We start from the raw sequence: 22,180 nt of genomic DNA on the forward strand, positions 1-22,180 counted from the left end.
AGCAGCAGTAAGGGGTTCTAACATGGCCCGGTCAGCAGCAGTAAGGGGTTCTAACATGGCCTCGTCAGCAGCAGTAAGGGGCTCTAACATGGCCCGGTCAGCTGCAGTAAGGGGTTCTAACATGGCCTCGTCAGCAGCAGTAAGGGGTTCTAACATGGCCTCGTCAGCAGCAGTAAGGGGCTCTAACATGGCCCGGTCAGCAGCAGTAAGGGGCTCTAACATGGCCCGGTCAGCAGCAGTAAGGGGCTCTAACATGGCCCGGTCAGCAGCAGTAAGGGGTTCTAACATGGCCTGGTCAGCAGCAGTAAGGGGTTCTAACATGGCCTCGTCAGCAGCAGTAAGGGGTTCTAACATGGCCCCGTCAGCAGCAGTAAGGGGCTCTAACATGGCCCGGTCAGCAGCAGTAAGGGGCTCTAACATGGCCCGGTCAGCAGTAAGGGGCTCTAACATGGCCCGGTCAGCAGTAAGGGGCTCTAACATGGCCTGGTCAGCAGCAGTAAGGGGTTCTAACATGTCCCGGTCAGCAGCAGTAAGGGGTTCTAACATGGCCTCGTCAGCAGTAGGGGTTTTAACATGGCCCGGTCAGCAGGAGTAAGGGGCTTTAACATGGCCTCGTCAGCAGCAGTAAGGGGCTCTAACATGGCCTCGTCAGCAGCAGTAAGGGGTTCTAACATGGCCTGGTCAGCAGCAGTAAGGGGCTCTAACATGGCCCGGTCAGCAGCAGTAAAGGGTTCTAACATGGCCCGGTCAGCAGCAGTAAGGGGTTCTAACATGGCCCGGTCAGCAGCAGTAAGGGGCTCTAACATGGCCTGGTCAGCAGCAGTAAGGGGTTTTAACATGGCCTGGTCAGCAGCAGTAAGGGGCTCTAACATGGCCCGGTCAGCAGCAGTAAGGGGTTCTAACATGGCCTGGTCAGCAGCAGTAAGGGGCTCTAACATGGCCCGGTCAGCAGCAGTAAGGGGTTCTAACATGGCCTGGTCAGCAGCAGTAAGGGGCTCTAACATGGCCTCGTCAGCAGCAGTAAGGGGTTCTAACATGGCCTGGTCAGCAGCAGTAAGGGGCTCTAACATGGCCCGGTCAGCAGCAGTAAAGGGTTCTAACATGGCCCGGTCAGCAGCAGTAAGGGGTTCTAACATGGCCCGGTCAGCAGCAGTAAGGGGCTCTAACATGGCCTCGTCAGCAGCAGTAAGGGGTTCTAACATGGCCCGGTCAGCAGCAGTAAGGGGTTCTAACATGGCCTCGTCAGCAGCAGTAAGGGGTTCTAACATGGCCTCGTCAGCAGCAGTAAGGGGCTCTAACATGGCCCGGTCAGCAGCAGTAAGGGGTTTTAACATGGCCTCGTCAGCAGCAGTAAAGGGCTCTAACATGGCCTCGTCAGCAGCAGTAAGGGGTTCTAACATGGCCCGGTCAGCAGCAGTAAGGGGTTCTAACATGGCCTCGTCAGCAGCAGTAAGGGGCTCTAACATGGCCCGGTCAGCAGCAGTAAGGGGTTCTAACATGGCCTCGTCAGCAGCAGTAAGGGGTTCTAACATGGCCTCGTCAGCAGCAGTAAGGGGCTCTAACATGGCCCGGTCAGCAGCAGTAAGGGGCTCTAACATGGCCCGGTCAGCAGCAGTAAAGGGCTCTAACATGGCCTCGTCAGCAGCAGTAAGGGGCTCTAACATGGCCTCGTCAGCAGCAGTCGGGGCTCTAACATGGCCTCGTCAGCAGCAGTAAGGGGCTCTAACATGGCCTTGTCAGCAGCAGTAAGGGGTTCTAACATGGCCCGGTCAGCAGTAAGGGGCTCTAACATGGCCTCGTCAGCAGCAGTAAGGGGTTTTAACATGGCCCGGTCAGCAGCAGTAAGGGGTTCTAACATGGCCCGGTCAGCAGCAGTAAGGGGCTCTAACATGGCCTCGTCAGCAGCAGTAGGGGCTCTAACATGGCCTCGTCAGCAGCAGTAAGGGGCTCTAACATGGCCTTGTCAGCAGCAGTAAGGGGTTCTAACATGGCCCGGTCAGCAGCAGTAAGGGGCTCTAACATGGCCCCGTCAGCAGCAGTAAGGGGCTCTAACATGGCCTCGTCAGCAGCAGTAAGGGGTTCTAACATGGCCTCGTCAGCAGCAGTAAAGGGCTCTAACATGGCCTCGTCAGCAGCAGTAAGGGGCTCTAACATGGCCCGGTCAGCAGCAGTAAGGGGCTCTAACATGGCCCGGTCAGCAGTAAGGGGCTCTAACATGGCCCGGTCAGCAGCAGTAAGGGGTTCTAACATGGCCTCGTCAGCAGCAGTAAGGGGTTCTAACATGGCCCGGTCAGCAGCAGTAAGGGGTTCTAACATGGCCTCGTCAGCAGCAGTAAGGGGTTCTAACATGGCCTCGTCAGCAGCAGTAAGGGGTTCTAACATGGCCCGGTCAGCAGTAAGGGGCTCTAACATGGCCTGGTCAGCAGCAGTAAAGGGTTCTAACATGGCCTCGTCAGCAGCAGTAAGGGGTTCTAACATGGCCTCGTCAGCAGTAGGGGCTCTAACATGGCCTGGTCAGCAGCAGTAAGGGGTTCTAACATGGCCCGGTCAGCAGCAGTAAAGGGTTCTAACATGGCCCGGTCAGCAGCAGTAAGGGGCTCTAACATGGCCTCGTCAGCAGCAGTAAGGGGCTCTAACATGGCCTCGTCAGCAGCAGTAAGGGGCTCTAACATGGCCCGGTCAGCAGCAGTAAGGGGCTCTAACATGGCCTGGTCAGCAGCAGTAAGGGGCTCTAACATGGCCTCGTCAGCAGCAGTAAGGGGCTCTAACATGGCCCGGTCAGCAGTAAGGGGCTCTAACATGGCCCGGTCAGCAGCAGTAAGGGGCTCTAACATGGCCTCGTCAGCAGTAAGGGGTTCTAACATGGCCCGGTCAGCAGTAAGGGGTTCTAACATGGCCCGGTCAGCAGCAGTAAGGGGTTCTAACATGGCCTCGTCAGCAGCAGTAAGGGGTTCTAACATGGCCCGGTCAGCAGCAGTAAGGGGTTCTAACATGGCCTCGTCAGCAGGAGTAAGGGGCTCTAACATGGCCTCGTCAGCAGCAGTAAGGGGTTCTAACATGGCCTCGTCAGCAGCAGTAAGGGGCTCTAACATGGCCTCGTCAGCAGCAGTAAGGGGTTCTAACATGGCCTGGTCAGCAGCAGTAAGGGGCTCTAACATGGCCTCGTCAGCAGCAGTAAGGGGTTCTAACATGGCCTCGTCAGCAGCAGTAAGGGGCTCTAACATGGCCTCGTCAGCAGCAGTAAGGGGTTCTAACATGGCCCGGTCAGCAGTAAGGGGCTCTAACATGGCCCGGTCAGCAGCAGTAAGGGGTTCTAACATGGCCCGGTCAGCAGCAGTAAGGGGCTCTAACATGGCCTCGTCTGCAGCAGTAAGGGGCTCTAACATGGCCCGGTCAGCAGTAAGGGGTTCTAACATGGCCTCGTCAGCAGTAGGGGCTCTAACATGGCCTGGTCAGCAGCAGTAAGGGGTTCTAACATGGCCCGGTCAGCAGCAGTAAAGGGTTCTAACATGGCCCGGTCAGCAGCAGTAAGGGGCTCTAACATGGCCTCGTCAGCAGCAGTAAGGGGCTCTAACATGGCCTCGTCAGCAGCAGTAAGGGGCTCTAACATGGCCCGGTCAGCAGCAGTAAGGGGCTCTAACATGGCCTGGTCAGCAGCAGTAAGGGGCTCTAACATGGCCTCGTCAGCAGCAGTAAGGGGCTCTAACATGGCCCGGTCAGCAGTAAGGGGCTCTAACATGGCCCGGTCAGCAGCAGTAAGGGGCTCTAACATGGCCTCGTCAGCAGTAAGGGGTTCTAACATGGCCCGGTCAGCAGTAAGGGGTTCTAACATGGCCCGGTCAGCAGCAGTAAGGGGTTCTAACATGGCCTCGTCAGCAGCAGTAAGGGGTTCTAACATGGCCCGGTCAGCAGCAGTAAGGGGTTCTAACATGGCCTCGTCAGCAGGAGTAAGGGGCTCTAACATGGCCTCGTCAGCAGCAGTAAGGGGTTCTAACATGGCCTCGTCAGCAGCAGTAAGGGGCTCTAACATGGCCTCGTCAGCAGCAGTAAGGGGTTCTAACATGGCCTGGTCAGCAGCAGTAAGGGGCTCTAACATGGCCTCGTCAGCAGCAGTAAGGGGTTCTAACATGGCCTCGTCAGCAGCAGTAAGGGGCTCTAACATGGCCTCGTCAGCAGCAGTAAGGGGTTCTAACATGGCCCGGTCAGCAGTAAGGGGCTCTAACATGGCCCGGTCAGCAGCAGTAAGGGGTTCTAACATGGCCCGGTCAGCAGCAGTAAGGGGCTCTAACATGGCCTCGTCTGCAGCAGTAAGGGGCTCTAACATGGCCCGGTCAGCAGTAAGGGGCTCTAACATGGCCCGGTCAGCAGTAAGGGGCTCTAACATGGCCTCGTCAGCAGCAGTAAGGGGTTCTAACATGGCCCGGTCAGCAGCAGTAAGGGGCTCTAACATGGCCTGGTCAGCAGCAGTAAGGGGCTCTAACATGGCCTCGTCAGCAGCAGTAAGGGGTTCTAACATGGCCTCGTCAGCAGCAGTAAGGGGCTCTAACATGGCCTCGTCAGCAGCAGTAAGGGGTTCTAACATGGCCCGGTCAGCAGCAGTAAGGGGTTCTAACATGGCCTGGTCAGCAGCAGTAAGGGGCTCTAACATGGCCTCGTCAGCAGCAGTAAGGGGCTCTAACATGGCCCGGTCAGCAGCAGTAAGGGGTTCTAACATGGCCTCGTCAGCAGCAGTAAGGGGCTCTAACATGGCCCGGTCAGCAGCAGTAAGGGGCTCTAACATGGCCCGGTCAGCAGCAGTAAGGGGCTCTAACATGGCCTCGTCAGCAGCAGTAAGGGGCTCTAACATGGCCTCGTCAGCAGCAGTAAGGGGCTCTAACATGGCCCGGTCAGCAGTAAGGGGCTCTAACGTAGATAAGTATCATCTGCATACATATGAATGTTACAGCTTTTTGCAGAAAGACCAATAGTATTTACATAAATAGTAAAGAGGACATATCCTGCAGGATACCTTTTATTAATACCGAGGTGACTTGGCACCATCAGAAAGCACACATTTGTGTTCTGTCTAGTTCCCAAACCACTTTCAGACACCCTTTAAATGAGTAGAGGATGTTGGACAGGATAAAAGAAGCAGAGTGATTCCTGTGATCTAAGCCATTTATAAGACAAGCGTAGCTGCTGAAACGGTGCTATGTTCAGGTCTAGAACCAGACTGGTGAAGAATATCAGCTGAGGTTGAAAGTTTTTAGCTGCTATACACTGGATTCGTGCTCCCAAGTGACGCTGCGGTCTAAGGCACTGCATCTCAGTGCTAGAGGCGTCACTACAGACCCTGGTTCGATCCTGGGCTGTATCACAACCGGCCGTGATCGGGAGTCACATAGATCAGCGCACAATTGGCCCAGCGCCGTCCGGGTTAGGGGATGGTTTGGCCGGGGTAGGCCGTCATTGTAAAATAAGAATTTGTTCTTAACTGACTTGCCTAGTTAAATAAAAGTGAAAGTTTAAAGAAATATTGACATACTGTAGCTTACTCTAATATATCTTCTGCTGTACATATCATTCTTAGTATATTGAGTGGAAATTCACCTAGTATATACATGTGTAGATAGCGTTGTGATTGCTGCTAGTGCTATTTAGGTTCATTGGATTTGTTCAACATTTCTTGTTATTTAAAAAAATTATTTGTGTACTTGTTTGACATTGTACTACATTTTTAGGAGCTAGTAACATAAGCATTTCACTGCACCCGCTATAATATCTGCTAAACTGTGTACGCGATCAATAAACTTTGAGAGGGGAGGTGTGTAGGGAGAGGTGAGAGATGATGGGAAATGTGTGGGAGAGGGGAGGTGTGTAGGGAGAGGTGAGGGATGATGGGAAATGTATGGGAGAGGGGAGGTGTGTAGGGAGAGGTGAGGGATGATGGGAAATGTGTGGGAGAGGGGAGATGTGTAGGGAGAGGTGAGGGATGATGGGAAATGTGTGGGAGAGGGGAGGTGTGTTGGGAGAGGTGAGGGATGATTGGGAGAGGTGAGGGATGATGGGAAATGTGGGGGAGAGGGGAATGTGTAGGGATGATGGGAGAGGGGGGTGTAGGCTTGGATTTAGTTTCTGATTAGGAGTGTGTTCTCTAGCGAGGGATCTCAGCCATCCCTACTGCCCTGGCGTGCCAAAATAGGTTTTATTTTTCCTTTTGAACTCTCATCATCATAGCAGGTAGTAGTGAAGCTGTCCCTATACAAACTGCATGTTATCTACTGGTTAATTCATAACACCAAACAGATGAGACATTCGGACAATGAGACCGTATAACCAGCTAGCTCACCCATGCTACTATCAGGGGCTGCTTGACTCTCAACCCTGGCTTGGATCTTTAGCAATGGAGACAAAATACATAGTATTGATCCTCTCTCACTTTGTGTACAGATGAGTACAGTACAGATGAATTTAGACCTGTAAACAGACTCACTATGAGAGAACCCCCCCCCAAAGGTCTGGTCCACTGACTGCCTGTCCTCTCCTTTCTTTCTCAGCGTCCCGCTTCAACCTGGAGACAGAGTGGAAGAACAACTACCCCCGTCTGAGAGAGCTGGACAGGGTATGTCAAGTCAACAATATTTTCCTTGACTCGTCTACTGATTCTGAGATTTTTGGAGCGGCCATATTGGAGTGCCAGATTCCGCCTAATAATCACTTTTGTTTGTCTTTTCCTCCCAGAATGAACTCTTCGAAAAAGCCAAGAACGAAATCTTGGACGAAGTCATTAGCTTGAGTCAAGTGACACCGAAACACTGGTTAGTGTTTGACCTGATGTTTCCCCTTTAAAGGAAGTTTGGTCACCTGCAGCTTATGTACACCATTATTATTGATTATTATGTATCGATTTAAAAAAACAAAACATGTTATAATTTTTACATAGCCAACATCAACGGAGTGTTGAATGCTTCATATTCAAAGGCCGTTAAACTAATTCTGAAATGCCTGTCTGCCAGCTATGTTGTAGAAGCTATGAATGGGTGTGGGTGGGTTTATGATAAATGAGTCTTTACAGAAGCCCATGGGGATTGAGCTGGGGTTTGTCACAGAGCCCTGTTCAGATAAAGAGCCTTGCTTAAGTTAACAAGCTGCTGGGCTTTCATGGCTATGCGGCCTAAATGGCCCCCTATATAAGGATTAGGTCACCATTTGGGATGCAACCATTGGGAATCTACAGTAAAGTGCAGTCTGAATAGTGAGCGTTTATTTCATTTACTAAAAGGGTAATTTTCATTCCCTTCATAAAACCTGACATGACAGATCTGGCAAAGTCAAAGGACACATCACTACCGCTTTCTGCCCTATTGCTTTCAGCTATTATGCCTGTTCAGATCAGCTGCAAATCTGGAGAGGACATAACCAAAGGAAGCAAATTGAGACTTTTTACAAATATTTTTTTGTCTTTGTGAGTTTATATTTATTTATTGAGATGGAACCGTGAAGACAGGTGAGGTTCTAGATTGCGAGTCAGAAGTGCACTGGGTTGGATTCAAGCCCATGCTGACTCTGGTGTAGGCTGTGTGCACCGGTGTTTGCGGCACTAACCGCTGAACCACACAGGTCACTACTTAACGTACACTCACACAGCGTCGTCTTCAAAACTGCTGTCCAACCAAGAAGCACTTGTTTTCCTATCTTAACCCTGTAGGGAGGCCATCCTAGAGAAGAAGCTGTGGGAGCGTGTGTCCATCCACGTCATCGAGAACATCTACCTGCCTGCAGCCCAGACCATGAACTCTGGCACCTTCAACACCACCGTGGACATCAAGCTCAAACAGTGGACGGACAAGCAGCTGCCTCACAAAGCATTAGAGGTAGAGTTCTGCTGCTGCCTCACAAAGCATTAGAGGTAGAGTTCTGCTGCTGCTGCCTCACAACGTATTAGAGGTAGAGTTCTGCTGCTGCTGCCTCACAACGTATTAGAGGTAGAGTTCTGCTGCTGCCTCACAAAGCATTAGAGGTAGAGTTCTGCTGCTGCCTCACAAAGCATTAGAGGTAGAGTTCTGCTGCTGCTGCCTCACAAAGCATTAGAGGTAGAGTTCTGCTGCTGCCTCACAAAGAATTAGAGGTAGAGTTCTGCTGCTGCTGCCTCACAACGTATTAGAGGTAGAGTTCTGCTGATGCCTCACAAAGCATTAGAGGTAGAGTTCTGCTGCTGCCTCACAAAGAATTAGAGGTAGAGTTCTGCTGCTGCTGCCTCACAACGTATTAGAGGTAGAGTTCTGCTGCTGCTGCCTCACAACGTATTAGAGGTAGAGTTCTGCTGCTGCCTCACAAAGCATTAGAGGTAGAGTTCTGCTGCTGCCTCACAAAGCATTAGAGGTAGAGTTCTGCTGCTGCCTCACAAAGAATTAGAGGTAGAGTTCTGCTGCTGCTGCCTCACAACGTATTAGAGGTAGAGTTCTGCTGATGCCTCACAAAGCATTAGAGGTAGAGTTCTGCTGCTGCCTCACAAAGCATTAGAGGTAGAGTTCTGCTGCTGCTGCCTCACAACGTATTAGAGGTAGAGTTCTGCTGCTGCTGCCTCACAACGTATTAGAGGTAGAGTTCTGCTGCTGCCTCACAAAGCATTAGAGGTAGAGTTCTGCTGCTGCCTCACAAAGCATTAGAGGTAGAGTTCTGCTGCTGCTGCCTCACAAAGCATTAGAGGTAGAGTTCTGCTGCTGCCTCACAAAGAATTAGAGGTAGAGTTCTGCTGCTGCTGCCTCACAACGTATTAGAGGTAGAGTTCTGCTGATGCCTCACAAAGCATTAGAGGTAGAGTTCTGCTGCTGCCTCACAAAGAATTAGAGGTAGAGTTCTGCTGCTGCTGCCTCACAATGTATTAGAGGTAGAGTTCTGCTGCTGCCTCACAACGTATTAGAGGTAGAGTTCTGCTGCTGCCTCACAAAGCATTAGAGGTAGAGTTCTGCTGCTGCCTCACAAAGAATTAGAGGTAGAGTTCTGCTGCTGCTGCCTCACAACGTATTAGAGGTAGAGTTCTGCTGATGCCTCACAAAGCATTAGAGGTAGAGTTCTGCTGCTGCCTCACAAAGAATTAGAGGTAGAGTTCTGCTGCTGCTGCCTCACAACGTATTAGAGGTAGAGTTCTGCTGATGCCTCACAAAGCATTAGAGGTAGAGTTCTGCTGCTGCCTCACAAAGAATTAGAGGTAGAGTTCTGCTGCTGCTGCCTCACAATGTATTAGAGGTAGAGTTCTGCTGCTGCCTCACAACGTATTAGAGGTAGAGTTCTGCTGCTGCCTCACAAAGCATTAGAGGTAGAGTTCTGCTGCTGCCTCACAAAGAATTAGAGGTAGAGTTCTGCTGCTGCTGCCTCACAACGTATTAGAGGTAGAGTTCTGCTGATGCCTCACAAAGCATTAGAGGTAGAGTTCTGCTGCTGCCTCACAAAGAATTAGAGGTAGAGTTCTGCTGCTGCTGCCTCACAACGTATTAGAGGTAGAGTTCTGCTGCTGCCTCACAACGTATTAGAGGTAGAGTTCTGCTGCTGCCTCACAAAGCATTAGAGGTAGAGTTCTGCTGCAGCTGCCTCACAAAGCATTAGAGGTAGAGTTCTGCTGCTGCCTCACAACGTATTAGAGGTAGAGTTCTGCTGCTGCTGCCTCACAAAGCATTAGAGGTAGAGTTCTGCTGCTGCCTCACAAAGAATTAGAGGTAGAGTTCTGCTGCTGCTGCCTCACAACGTATTAGAGGTAGAGTTCTGCTGATGCCTCACAAAGCATTAGAGGTAGAGTTCTGCTGCTGCTGCCTCACAATGTATTAGAGGTAGAGTTCTGCTGCTGCCTCACAACGTATTAGAGGTAGAGTTCTGCTGCTGCCTCACAAAGCATTAGAGGTAGAGTTCTGCTGCTGCCTCACAAAGAATTAGAGGTAGAGTTCTGCTGCTGCTGCCTCACAACGTATTAGAGGTAGAGTTCTGCTGATGCCTCACAAAGCATTAGAGGTAGAGTTCTGCTGCTGCTGCCTCACAATGTATTAGAGGTAGAGTTCTGCTGCTGCCTCACAACGTATTAGAGGTAGAGTTCTGCTGCTGCCTCACAAAGCATTAGAGGTAGAGTTCTGCTGCTGCCTCACAAAGAATTAGAGGTAGAGTTCTGCTGCTGCTGCCTCACAACGTATTAGAGGTAGAGTTCTGCTGATGCCTCACAAAGCATTAGAGGTAGAGTTCTGCTGCTGCTGCCTCACAATGTATTAGAGGTAGAGTTCTGCTGCTGCCTCACAACGTATTAGAGGTAGAGTTCTGCTGCTGCCTCACAAAGCATTAGAGGTAGAGTTCTGCTGCTGCCTCACAACGTATTAGAGGTAGAGTTCTGCTGCTGCTGCCTCACAAAGCATTAGAGGTAGAGTTCTGCTGCTGCTGCCTCACAACGTATTAGAGGTAGAGTTCTGCTGCTGCTGCCTCACAACGTATTAGAGGTAGAGTTCTGCTGCTGCCTCACAAAGCATTAGAGGTAGAGTTCTGCTGCTGCTGCCTCACAAAGCATTAGAGGTAGAGTTCTGCTGCTGCTGCCTCACAACGTATTAGAGGTAGAGTTCTGCTGCTGCCTCACAAAGCATTAGAGGTAGAGTTCTGCTGCTGCCTCACAACGTATTAGAGGTAGAGTTCTGCTGCTGCCTCACAAAGCATTAGAGGTAGAGTTCTGCTGATGCCTCACAAAGCATTAGAGGTAGAGTTCTGCTGCTGCTGCCTCACAAAGCATTAGAGGTAGAGTTCTGCTGCTGCTGCCTCACAAAGCATTAGAGGTAGCGTTCTGCTGCTGCTGCCTCACAAAGCATTAGAGGTAGAGTTCTGCTGCTGCTGCCTCACAAAGCATTAGAGGTAGAGTTCTGCTGCTGCTGCCTCACAAAGCATTAGAGGTAGAGTTCTGCTGCTGCTGCCTCACAAAGCATTAGAGGTAGAGTTCTGCTGCTGCTGCCTCACAAAGCATTAGAGGTAGCGTTCTGCTGCTGCTGCCTCACAAAGCATTAGAGGTAGAGTTCTGCTGCTGCTGCCTCACAAAGCATTAGAGGTAGAGTTCTGCTGCTGCTGCCTCACAAAGCATTAGAGGTAGAGTTCTGCTGCTGCCTCAATAGCTCTTTAAACCTCTTCTTGCTAACGGTGGAGATGCATGTCATAAGGAGATGTTGGTGTCAGGTCTAAGTCGAGAGATAATTTAGATCATTGAAGATTGGATTTACTGTGCCAGTCAAATATATGTGTTCTGGTTGGTCTGACAGGAGTGGTGTATGGGTGTTGTAGTGCTGTCTGTAGCAGGCCATGGTGTCGTGTTGATACCTGGCTCTCTGTCCTCCAGGTTGCCTGGGAGACGCTGCAGGAGGAGTTTGCCCGCTTCATGGCGGAGTACAAAGGGAAGGACCAGGACGACATTTTTGACAAGCTGAAGGAGGCGGTGAAGGACGAGAGTATCAAGAGGCACAAGTGGAACGAGACAGCCATGGACAGCCTGGTACACTTACTTACACACACACACCAGGGTTTCTTCTGGATCAAAAAGAGCTTAGGTGGTGGGCGTGGCAATGGGTGGAGTGAATTTTCGAGAATATTTTAGAGGCTACCATCTGTGTAGAGAAATAGTACAATTTAAGACCATTTCCTGCAATTCTACACGTTTCTCAATGGAGCTGACATACATTTTGGCAGTTTTATGCATTTTGCCATGGCCAATGTGGTGTTGCTCAAACATAATAACAATCAGTCATGCTAAATTCATTGTTTTTCACATTTTTGATTCTCCCTAAATGTCTAGCTTGTTAGTTCTGAAAGATTATATTATAACAAAAATATATGCCAGATTGTCAGTAGTTTAAGTTAACACTGAAAGCGTTTTTCCATCCCAAAATGTATCAATACAAAAATGATGGATGGATGTACACTACATGACCAAAAGTATATGGACACCTGCTTGTCAAACATCTCATTCCAAATTCATGGGCATTAATATGGAGTTGGTCCCCTCCCTTTGCTGCTATAACAGCCTCTACTCTTCTGGGAAGGCTTTCCACTAGATGTGGTAACATTGCTGCGGGGACCTGCTTCCATTCAGCCACGAGCATTAGTGAGGTCGGGCGCTGATGTTGAGCGATTAGGCCTGGCTTGCAGTCAGCATTCCACTTCATCCCAAAGGCTTTCATTGTGGTTGTGGTCAAGGCTCTGTGCAGGCCAGTCAAGTTCTTCACCACTGATCTCGACAACACATTTTGGTATGAACCTCACTTTGTGCACAGCGGCATTGTCATGCTGAAACAGGAAAGGACCTTCCTCAAACTGTTGCCACAAAGTTGGAAGCACAAAATCGTCTAGAAGTTAATTGTATGCTGTAGAATTAAGATTTCCCTTCACTGGAACTAAAGGGCCTTGCCAGAACCATAGAAAATGGGCCCAGACCATTATTAATCCTCCACCAAACTTTACATTTGGCACTATGCATTGGTGCAGGAAGCATTCTCTTGGCATCCGCCAAAACCAGATTCGTCCGCCGAACTGCCAGATGGCGAAGCGTGATTCATCACTCCAGAGAACATCTTTCCATTGCTGCGGAGTTCAAATGGGCGAACTTCCCACCACTCCAGCCGACGCTTGGCATTGCACATGGTGTTCTTAGTCTTGTGTGTGGCTGCTCGGCCATGGAAACCCATTTTATGAAGCTCCCGACGAACAGTTATTGTGCTGATTTTGCTACCAGAGGCAGTTTCGAACTCGGTCGTGAGTGTTGCTACCAAGGACAGAACATTTTTACGCACTTCAGCACTTTGAGGTCCCGTTCTGTTAGCTTACGGCTGAGCCGTTGTTTCTCCTTGACGTTTCCACTTCTCAATAACAGCACTTACAGTTGACTGGGGAAGATCTAGCAGGGCAGAATGTTGACCAACTGACTAGTTGGAAAGGTGGCATTCTATGACGTTGTCACATTGGATGTCACTGAGCTCTTCAGTAAGGCCATTCTACTGCCAATGTTTGTCTATGGAGAATGCATGGCTGTGTGCTTGATTATATACACCTGTCAGAAATGGGTTTGGCTGAAATAGCCAAATCAACTAATTTGAAGGGGTGTCCACGTATATGTGTATACAGTGCATTCGGGAAGTATTGGTTTTTCCACTGACATGCACTGTCAACTGTGGGACCTTATAAAGACAGGTGTGTGCCTTTCCAAGTAATGTTCAATCAATTGAATTTACCACAGGTAGACTGCAATCAAGTTGTAGGAACATCTCAAGAATGATCAATTTAAACAGGTTTCATCAGACCAGAGGACAGATTTACACAAGTCTAATGTCCCTTGCTCGTGTTTCTTAGCCCAAGCAAGTCTCTTCTTCTTATTGGTGTCCTTTAGTAGTGGTTTCTTTGCAGCAATTCAACCATGAAGGTCTGATTTACAGTCTCCTCTGAACAGTTGATGTTGAGATGTCTGTTACTTGAACACTGTGAAGCATTTATTTAGGCTGCAATCTGACGTGCAGTTAACTCTAATGAACTTATCCTCTGCAGTAGAGGTAACTCTGGGTCTTCCTTTCCTGTGGCGGTCCTCATGAGAGACAGTTAACTCTGGGTCTTCCTTTCCTGTGGCGGTCCTCATGAGAGCCAGTTTCATCATAGCGCTTTGTGCCTTCTGCTACTGCACTTGAAGATACTTTCAAAGTTCTTGAAATGTTCCTTATTGACTGACCTTCATGTCTTAAAGTAATGATGGACTGTCGTTTCTCTTTGCTTATTTGAGCTGAGCTGTTCTTGCTATAATATGGACTTGGTCTTTTACCAAATAGGGCTATCTTCTGTATATCTTCCCCTACCTTGTCACAACACAACTGATTGATTGGCTCAAATGCATTAAGAAGGAAAGAAATTACACAAATGAACTTTTAACAAGGTACACTAGTTAATTGAAATGCATTCCAGGTGACTACCTACTGAAGCTGGTTGAGAGAATGCCAAGAGTATGCAAAGCTGTCATCAAGGCAAAAGGTGGCTACTTTTAAGAATCTCAAATAGAAAATATATTTTGATTTTGTTTAACACTTTCCATGTGTTATTTCATAGTTTTGATGTCTTCACTATTATTCTACAATATAGAAAATAGCAAAAAATAAAGACCCTTGAATGAGTAGGTGTGTCCCAACTTTTGACTGATACTGTATATATTTTCTTTCACACTGTTGGGCGACCGGAAAACCCCAAGATTTAAAAAATCCCTGCACACACACACACACACACACACACACACACACGTGCCCGTGTACACACATTCATGCGCCTGTACAGACATGCGTACGTTTACAAACAGGCACACACACACTTTGTCATATTCAACCACATATACAGCAGGCAAACATTAGTATGCATTTTTTTCCTGTCTTGCCATGCCTTGTGGGTAATGTAGTTTCTCCTCTCTGTGTGTTGTCAGAGGGTGATCCAGCACAATACTCTGGAGGACCGCTCCATCACAGACAAGCCCCAGTGGGACGCAGCCATCCAGTTCATGGAGGAGACCCTGCAGGCACGCCTCAAAGACAGTGGGTTATACACCCCCACCATGACTTCTCCCCTGTTCTGTCACATGCTTTATTTACTTCACCTACTTTCTGGGTTATGGTCGGATATGTCAGACATTCAAATATTTCTCCCCCTCCTATCTCTGCTCTGTCTCTCTTACTACCACTATCTCTGCTCTGTCTCTCTTACTACCACTATCTCTGTCTTTCTTGCCATCTTCTCTTCTCACTCCCCTTCATCACTCTCTCTCTCTCTCTCTCTCTCTCTCACTCTCTCTCTCTCTCTCTCTCTCTCTCTCTCTCTCTCTCTCTCTCTCTCGCTCTCTCTCTTTCTCTCTAGCTGACTCAGTGATAAATGACATGGCAGGTCCTTACTGGAAACAACGCTGGATGAGCTGGACGAGCCGCTCGCCCGAACAGCACATCTGCAACGAAACCAAAAAGGAGCTGGAGCGCCTGCTAAAACTCCATGAGGACCACACAGCATACCTGGCCAACGACGAGGTCACAACCGTCCGCAAGAACCTGGAGGGTCGAGGGGTGGAGGTGGACCCTGTCCTGGTAAGAACCTGGAGGGCTGAGGGGTGGAGGTAGACCCTGTCCTGGTGAGAACCTGGAGGGTTGTGGGGTGGAGGTGGACCCTGTCCTGGTGAGAACCTGGAGGGCTGAGGGGTGGAGGTAGACCCTGTCCTGGTGAGAACCTGGAGGGTCGTGGGGTGGAGGTGGACCCTGTCCTGGTGAGAACCTGGAGGGTGGAGGTGGACCCTGTCCTGGTGAGAACCTGGAGGAGTGGAGGTGACTCTGTCCTGGTGAGAACCTGTGGGTCGTGGGGTGGAGGTGGACCCTGTCCTGGTGAGAACCTGGAGGGTGGAGGTGGACCCTGTCCTGGTGAGAACCTGGAGGGGTGGAGGTGGACCCTGTCCTGGTGAGAACCTGGAGGGGTGGAGGTGACTCCTGTCCTGGTGAGAACCTGGAGGGGTCGAGTTGGACCCTGTCCTGGTGAGAACCTGGAGGGGTGGAGGTGGACCCTGTCCTGGTGAGAACCTGGAGGGGTGGAGGTGACTCCTGTCCTGGTGAGAACCTGGAGGGGTGGAGGTGACTCCTGTCCTGGTGAGAACCTGGAGGGGTGGAGGTGGACCCTGTCCTGGTGAGAACCTGGAACCAGGGCCCTCATTTATCAACCATGTGTACATTTCTTACTAAATTCTAGCATACGTGGAGATATATACGTTGTTTGCATTGATAAATTAGAGCCATATATTTGTGTGACTGTTCTCTCGTCTCCTCACTTCCGTTAGACGAGGGCTGTTCTCTCGTCTCCTCACTTCTATTAGACGAGGGCTGTTCTCTGGTCTCCTCACTTCTATTAGACAAGGGCTGTTCTCTCGTCTCCTCACTTCTATTAGGCCAGGACTGTTCTCTCGTCTCCTCACTTCTATTAGACGAGGGCTGTTCTCTCGTCTCCTCACTTCTATTAGACGAGGGCTGTTCTCTCGTCTCCTCACTTCTATTAGACGAGGGCTGTTCTCTCGTCTCCTCACTTCCATTAGACGAGGGCTGTTCTCTCGTCTCCTCACTTCCATTAGACGAGGGCTGTTCTCTCGTCTCCTCACTTCCATTAGACGAGGGCTGTTCTCTCATCTCCTCACTTCCATTAGATGAGGGCTGTTCTCTCGTCTCCTCACTTCCATTAGACGAGGGCTGTTCTCTCGTCTCCTCACTTCCATTAGACGAGGGCTGTTCTCTCGTCTCCTCACTTCCATTAGACGAGGGCTGTTCTCTCGTCTCCTCACTTCCATTAGACGAGGGCTGTTCTCTCGTCTCCTCACTTCCATTAGACGAGGGCTGTTCTCTCGTCTCCTCACTTAGATTAGACGAGGGCTGTTCTCTCGTCTCCTCACTTCCATTAGACGAGGGCTGTTCTCTCGTCTCCTCACTTCCATTAGACGAGGGCTGTTCTCTCGTCTCCTCACTTCCATTAGACGAGGGCTGTTCTCTCGTCTCCTCACTTCCATTAGACGAGGGCTGTTCTCTCGTCTCCTCACTTCCATTAGACGAGGGCTGTTCTCTCGTCTCCTCACTTCCATTAGACGAGGGCTGTTCTCTCGTCTCCTCACTTCCATTAGACGAGGGCTGTTCTCTCGTCTCCTCACTTAGATTAGACGAGGGCTGTTCTCTCGTCTCCTCACTTCCATTAGACGAGGGCTGTTCTCTCGTCTCCTCACTTCCATTAGACGAGGGCTGTTCTCTCGTCTCCTCACTTCCATTAGACGAGGGCTGTTCCCTCGTCTCCTCACTTCCATTAGACGAGGGCTGTTCTCTCGTCCCTGAACTCCGCTGCTGCCTCGTTGTTCTCAACACCAATATTCAATAACTTCTCTATTATGCACTTAGCAGCATGGTTGAGGAAAAGTCGCCAATTCAATAATACAAATGTTGTTAGTGTTCTTACGTAATATAACCTCATACAATTTCAGTAGCACATGTCTTAGAGTGATGGACTGTGCCATCCTCAAGGCCTCCACAATGGTTGAGTCCACTCAGACTAGTACCAATCAGACAAGTATCTTGTACACCATTTTTGGGGGGTTCTATTGCTTTTCTAAAGAAATCTTGGTCGCCCAACAGCCTGTCGACCATTCAATAGACCAGTCGACTAAATGGGGTCAGGGGCCCTACAGTCAAGACACCTATTTTATAGCAAAAAAAAACATGATGTAATATAACAGAATAAAATAGAACAGAATATTTTTCCAGATAAGAAAAGTTGCCATTGCGAAGTGGTGCCTCTCTGGGAGAGTTATTCTCTGTGACCGTTTGAAACAGGGCTTAGTTTGGCTCCTTTTGAAAGACCAATTTTTTTTCAGGGTTACAAACCAAAATCTGTCGTCTTTTTGCTAATGGCCTGCATACATTTGATTAGATTTTATTTTGCGTGTTCTTTGTCATTTTCTAAATGTAATTAACAGTTCTACATTGAACACTGGCTGCATGGTGATGAATTACGGCCACTACATCTATTTGATGAGTAGGCCATAGCTCAATGACTCTGATGAAAATATGCTCTTTGTCTTCATCAAAGTGTGTTTCCATATGCTCAGTGTGGAACCTGTATGTTTAGTGGGGTTATAGCCTAGGCTAACCTATTCTAAATGGTACTAGCAGTTCGCAAAGTAGCCTTAGCCATATGCTCAGTGTGGAACCTGTATGTTTAGTGGGGTTATAGCCTAGGCTAACCTATTCTAAATGGTACTAGCAGTTCGCAAAGTAGCCTTAGCCATATGCTCAGTGTGGAACCTGTATGTTTAGTGGGGTTATAGCCTAGGCTAACCTATTCTAAATGGTACTAGCAGTTCGCAAAGTAGCCTTAGCGGAAAATAGACGAGAAGCAATTATTCCCAAACTGCAGCTCGTTGTTTCAACACACTTTCGTACTTCAATTAACCAGTCCATTTTGAATTAGTGATAAAACTGTTGTCGTTTGGCATGGAATGTAGCTTGTGTATCCCGTCAGTTAGAGGGATTTTTTTATGCCCACCTTTTTATAGGCATTTATTTCTGTAGGCCTAACTGGAGCTTGTGTGCAAACTCGGCACGCGTGTGCAGAGGGAGTGGTCGGAACGCAATTGAATGAGTGAAACATGGAGGGGAAATGGAATTTAGGGAGAAGAACTGTGTGATGCTTGCCTTGTTTTTTTGTGCCCCGGCAAATGAACGTTGTGTTCAAGACACATTCCACCAATTACTTTTACTGTATTTGAAAACAATGTGATCTTTAGTTAAATATGGATTTTTGACATTGTCTGTTTTGAGGACTCATACCTATTCTTACTTCAGACAGTAATGTAATCAGAGAGGGAGACCAGCAGGTGTGGGAGAGGTGGACGCGGGTATTGAACCCCGTCTCCGTTGTTGTTGTATATGTGACGTGCCAGGAAGAGTTACCTCTCGACCACAGCTCTGCATGTCTTTTGCCTATACATTTCCTCTCTCACTTCGGTTCCCTCTTTTACTTCCTGTATTTCTAGATCAAGGACACGTGGCACCAGCTGTACCGACGTCACTTCCTGCAGAAGGCGCTGCATCACTGTAACCTGTGTAGACGAGGCTTCTACTACTACCAGAGACAATTTGTTGACTCGGAGGTAAGGGTCCTAGGCTCTTTGGTAAGCTGCCAGAGTTAGCTGATTTCAGAGGGACGTAGGTTTGGACGTAGGTTTGACGTAGGTTTTCAGAGGGACGTAGGTTTTCAGAGGGACGTAGGTTTTCAGAGGCACCTAGGTTTGGACGTAGGTTTGCAAAATTCCAGTAACTTTCCCAACGTTCTCTGTAATTCCAGAAATCCCGGTTGGAAGATTCCTAGAAAGATTTTTGGAATATCTTGGAAATCTGGGAAAGATATTGGAATTTTGTAACCCTTTGTGGACTGTAGTAAGTTGTCCATCTACACAACATCCTGTTGTCTCTGACTGTTGCATGTAACTTAATAATATAATACATGCCCTGTCTCAGTGCATCATGTTGCTCTCTCACCACAGCTGGAGTGCAATGATGTAGTCCTGTTCTGGAGGATTCAGAGGATGCTGCTCATCACAGCCAACACACTCAGACAGCAGCTCATCAACACAGAGGGTAGGCTGGGACTAGATCTGGGGCTGTGTTACAGGGCTGTATAGGCCCCTGTCTGGAGGCCTGTCTTGTCTGGAGGCCTGTCTTGTCTGGAGGCCTGTCTTGTCTGGAGGCCTGTCTCGTCTGGAGGCCTGTCTCGTCTGGAGGCCTGTCTCGTCTGGAGGCCTGTCTCGTCTGGAGGCCTGTCTCGTCTGGAGGTCTGCCCTGTCTTGTCTGTCTGGAGGCCTGTCTGTCTTGTCTTGTCTGTCTGGAGGCCTGTCTTGTCTGTCTGGAGGCCCGTCTGTCTGGAGGCCTGCCTTGCCTTGTCTGTCTGGAGGCCTGTGTTCCCTATCTTTGATGTCTGACATTTTGTCTCTGGGTGTGTGTGTGTGGGGTTGTGTGTTTGCATTTGCACACTCAGTCCGGCGCCTGGAAAAGAACGTGAAGGAGGTGCTGGAGGACTTTGGTGAGGACAACGAGAGGAAGGTCCACCTCATCACCGGACGCAGAGTACAGCTGGCAGAAGACCTTAGTGAGTCACCTAAACATACACACACACACACTGGGTACACACACACCACACACACACTGGGTACACACACACACTGGCTACATAGACACACACTGGGTGTATACACACAGACTACATTACACCAATTTGGGTTTAGCCAGAATGGTATCGTTACAGTCATATTTGTGCTGGTCCCTCCTGCTTTTACCTTCCTTAAGCAATAAGTTCCGAGGGGGTGTGATATATGGCCAATATACCACGGCAGAGGGCTGTTCTTGGGCACGACGCATTGCTGAGTGCCTGGATACAACCCTTAGCCGTGGTATATTGGCCATATATCACAAACCCCTGAGGTGCCTTACTGCTATTATAAACTGGTTGCCAACGTAATTAGAGCATTATAAAGAAATGTTTTGTCGTATCTGGCTTTCAGCCAATCAGCATTCAGGGTTTGAACCGCCCAGTTTATAATAGTGAATAGATTACTACCTATATTATGGAAAATCATTTATATTATAGTGATAATATGAGGAGCAACAGAGACTTTTTATGCAGAATGTGATTGAATCGGCTGTGAGATTTCTTTGATTTGATGGCACTGTAAATTGTGTGTTTAGGGCAATATACCTGACACCACTAGATGGCAGTGGTGTTTTTATCTTTGTATTTATTATGGATCCCATTAGCTGCTGCCAAGGCAGCAACTACTCTTCCTGTGGTCCAGCTAAATTAAGGCAGTTCTACATGTAAAAAAAACTAAAAACATTCACAACAGATTTCACAACATATTAAGTGTGTTCCCTCAGGTCCCTACTCCACTACCACATATCTACAACACAAAATGTTTAGTGTGTATGTTATTGTGTGTTTGTATCCATGTGTTTGTGTTGCTTCACAGTCCCCACTGTTCCATAAGGTGTATTTTTTTTATCTGTTTTTTTTTGTATCTAATTTTACTGCTTACATGAGTAACTTGATGTGGAGTACAGTTCCATGTAGGCAGTGGCGGTTCTAGGTTGTATGGCTCCCAGGGTGAAACCCCCACGCCATTCTGCACTTTAAAAAAAAATAATAATAATTTCACCTTTATTTAACCAGGTAGGCTAGTTGAGAACAAGTTCTCATTTGCAACTGCGACCTGGCCAAGATAAAGCATAGCAGTGTGAACAGACAACACAAAGTTACACATGGAGTAAGTAAACAATTAACAAGTCAATAACACAGTAGAAGAAAAAAAAGGGGGAGTCTATATACATTGTGTGCAAAAGGCATGAGGAGGTAGGCGAATAATTACAATTTTGCAGATTAATAACACTGGAGTGATAAATGATCAGATGGTCATGTACAGGTAGAGATATTGGTGTGCAAAAGAGCAGAAAAGTAAATAAATAAAAACAGTATGGGGATGAGGTAGGTAAAAATGGGTGGGCTATTTACCGATAGACTATGTACAGCTGCAGCAATCGGTTAGCTGCTCAGATAGCAGATGAAGTTGGTGAGGGAGATCAAAGTCTCCACCTTCAGCGATTTTTGCAATTTGTTCCAGTCACAGGCAGCAGAGAACTGGAATGAAAGGCGGCCAAATGAGGTGTTGGCTTTAGGGATGATCAGTGAGATACACCTGCTGGAGCGCGTGCTGGATGGGTGTTGCCATCGTGACCAGTGAACTGAGATAAGGCGGAGCTTTACCTAGCATGGACTTGTAGATGACCTGGAGCCAGTGGGTCTAGCGACGAATATGTAGCGAGGGCCAGCCAACTAGAGCATACAAGTCGCAGTGGTGGGTGGTATAAGGTGCTTTAGTGACGAAACGGATGGCACTGTGATAAACTGCATCCAGTTTGCTGAGTAGAGTGTTGGAAGCAATTTTGTAGATGACATCGGCGAAGTCGAGGATCGGTAGGATAGTCAGTTTTAGTAGGGTAAGTTTGGCGGCGTGAGTGAAGGAGGCTTTGTTGCGGAATAGAAAGCCAATTCTTGATTTGATTTTCGATTGCAGATGTTTGATATGAGTCTGGAAGGAGAGTTTACAGTCTAGCCAGACACCTAGGTACTTATAGATGTCCACATTCAAGGTCGGAACCATCCAGGGTGGTGATGCTGGTCAGGTCAGAACGGTTGAAAAGCATGCATTTGGTTTTACTAGTGTTTAAGAGCAGTTGGAGGCCACGGAAGGAGTGTTGTATGGCATTGAAGCTCGTTTGGAGGTTAGATAGCACAGTGTCCAAGGACGGGCCGGAAGTATATAGAATGGTGTCGTCTGCGTAGAGGTGGATCAGGGAATCGCCCGCAGCAAGAGCAACATCATTGATATATACAGAGAAAAGAGTCGGCCCGAGGATTGAACCCTGTGGCACCCCCATAGAGACTGCCAGAGGACCGGACAGCATGCCGTCCGATTTGACACACTGAACTCTGTCTGCAAAGTAATTGGTGAACCAGGCAAGGCAGTCATCCGAAAAACCGAGGCTACTGAGTCTGCCGATAAGAATATGGTGATTGACAGAGTCGAAAGCCTTGGCAAGGTCGT

General features: G+C 48.6%; 1 protein-coding gene across 6 annotated transcripts in view; it reads left to right on the plus strand.

Moving 5' to 3' along the window:
• The window catches only part of LOC110523899 (dynamin-like 120 kDa protein, mitochondrial), an 81,326-nt gene that overhangs the window by 25,004 nt on the left and 34,142 nt on the right, over positions 1 to 22,180 (plus strand). For all 6 annotated transcript variants that reach the window (XM_036940763.1, XM_036940849.1, XM_036940803.1 and 3 more), the window contains 9 exons: positions 6,537 to 6,601; positions 6,721 to 6,797; positions 7,688 to 7,853; positions 11,336 to 11,488; positions 14,444 to 14,552; positions 14,872 to 15,092; positions 18,560 to 18,676; positions 19,070 to 19,163; positions 19,561 to 19,671. In XM_036940763.1, coding sequence (XP_036796658.1) covers positions 6,537 to 6,601; positions 6,721 to 6,797; positions 7,688 to 7,853; positions 11,336 to 11,488; positions 14,444 to 14,552; positions 14,872 to 15,092; positions 18,560 to 18,676; positions 19,070 to 19,163; positions 19,561 to 19,671 — 1,113 coding nt within the window. The remainder of the gene's footprint in view (positions 1 to 6,536; positions 6,602 to 6,720; positions 6,798 to 7,687; positions 7,854 to 11,335; positions 11,489 to 14,443; positions 14,553 to 14,871; positions 15,093 to 18,559; positions 18,677 to 19,069; positions 19,164 to 19,560; positions 19,672 to 22,180) is intronic.

Source organism: Oncorhynchus mykiss, chromosome 1 (genome assembly GCF_013265735.2).
Source record: "Oncorhynchus mykiss isolate Arlee chromosome 1, USDA_OmykA_1.1, whole genome shotgun sequence".
In the NCBI taxonomy this organism is placed as follows: domain Eukaryota; kingdom Metazoa; phylum Chordata; class Actinopteri; order Salmoniformes; family Salmonidae; genus Oncorhynchus; species Oncorhynchus mykiss.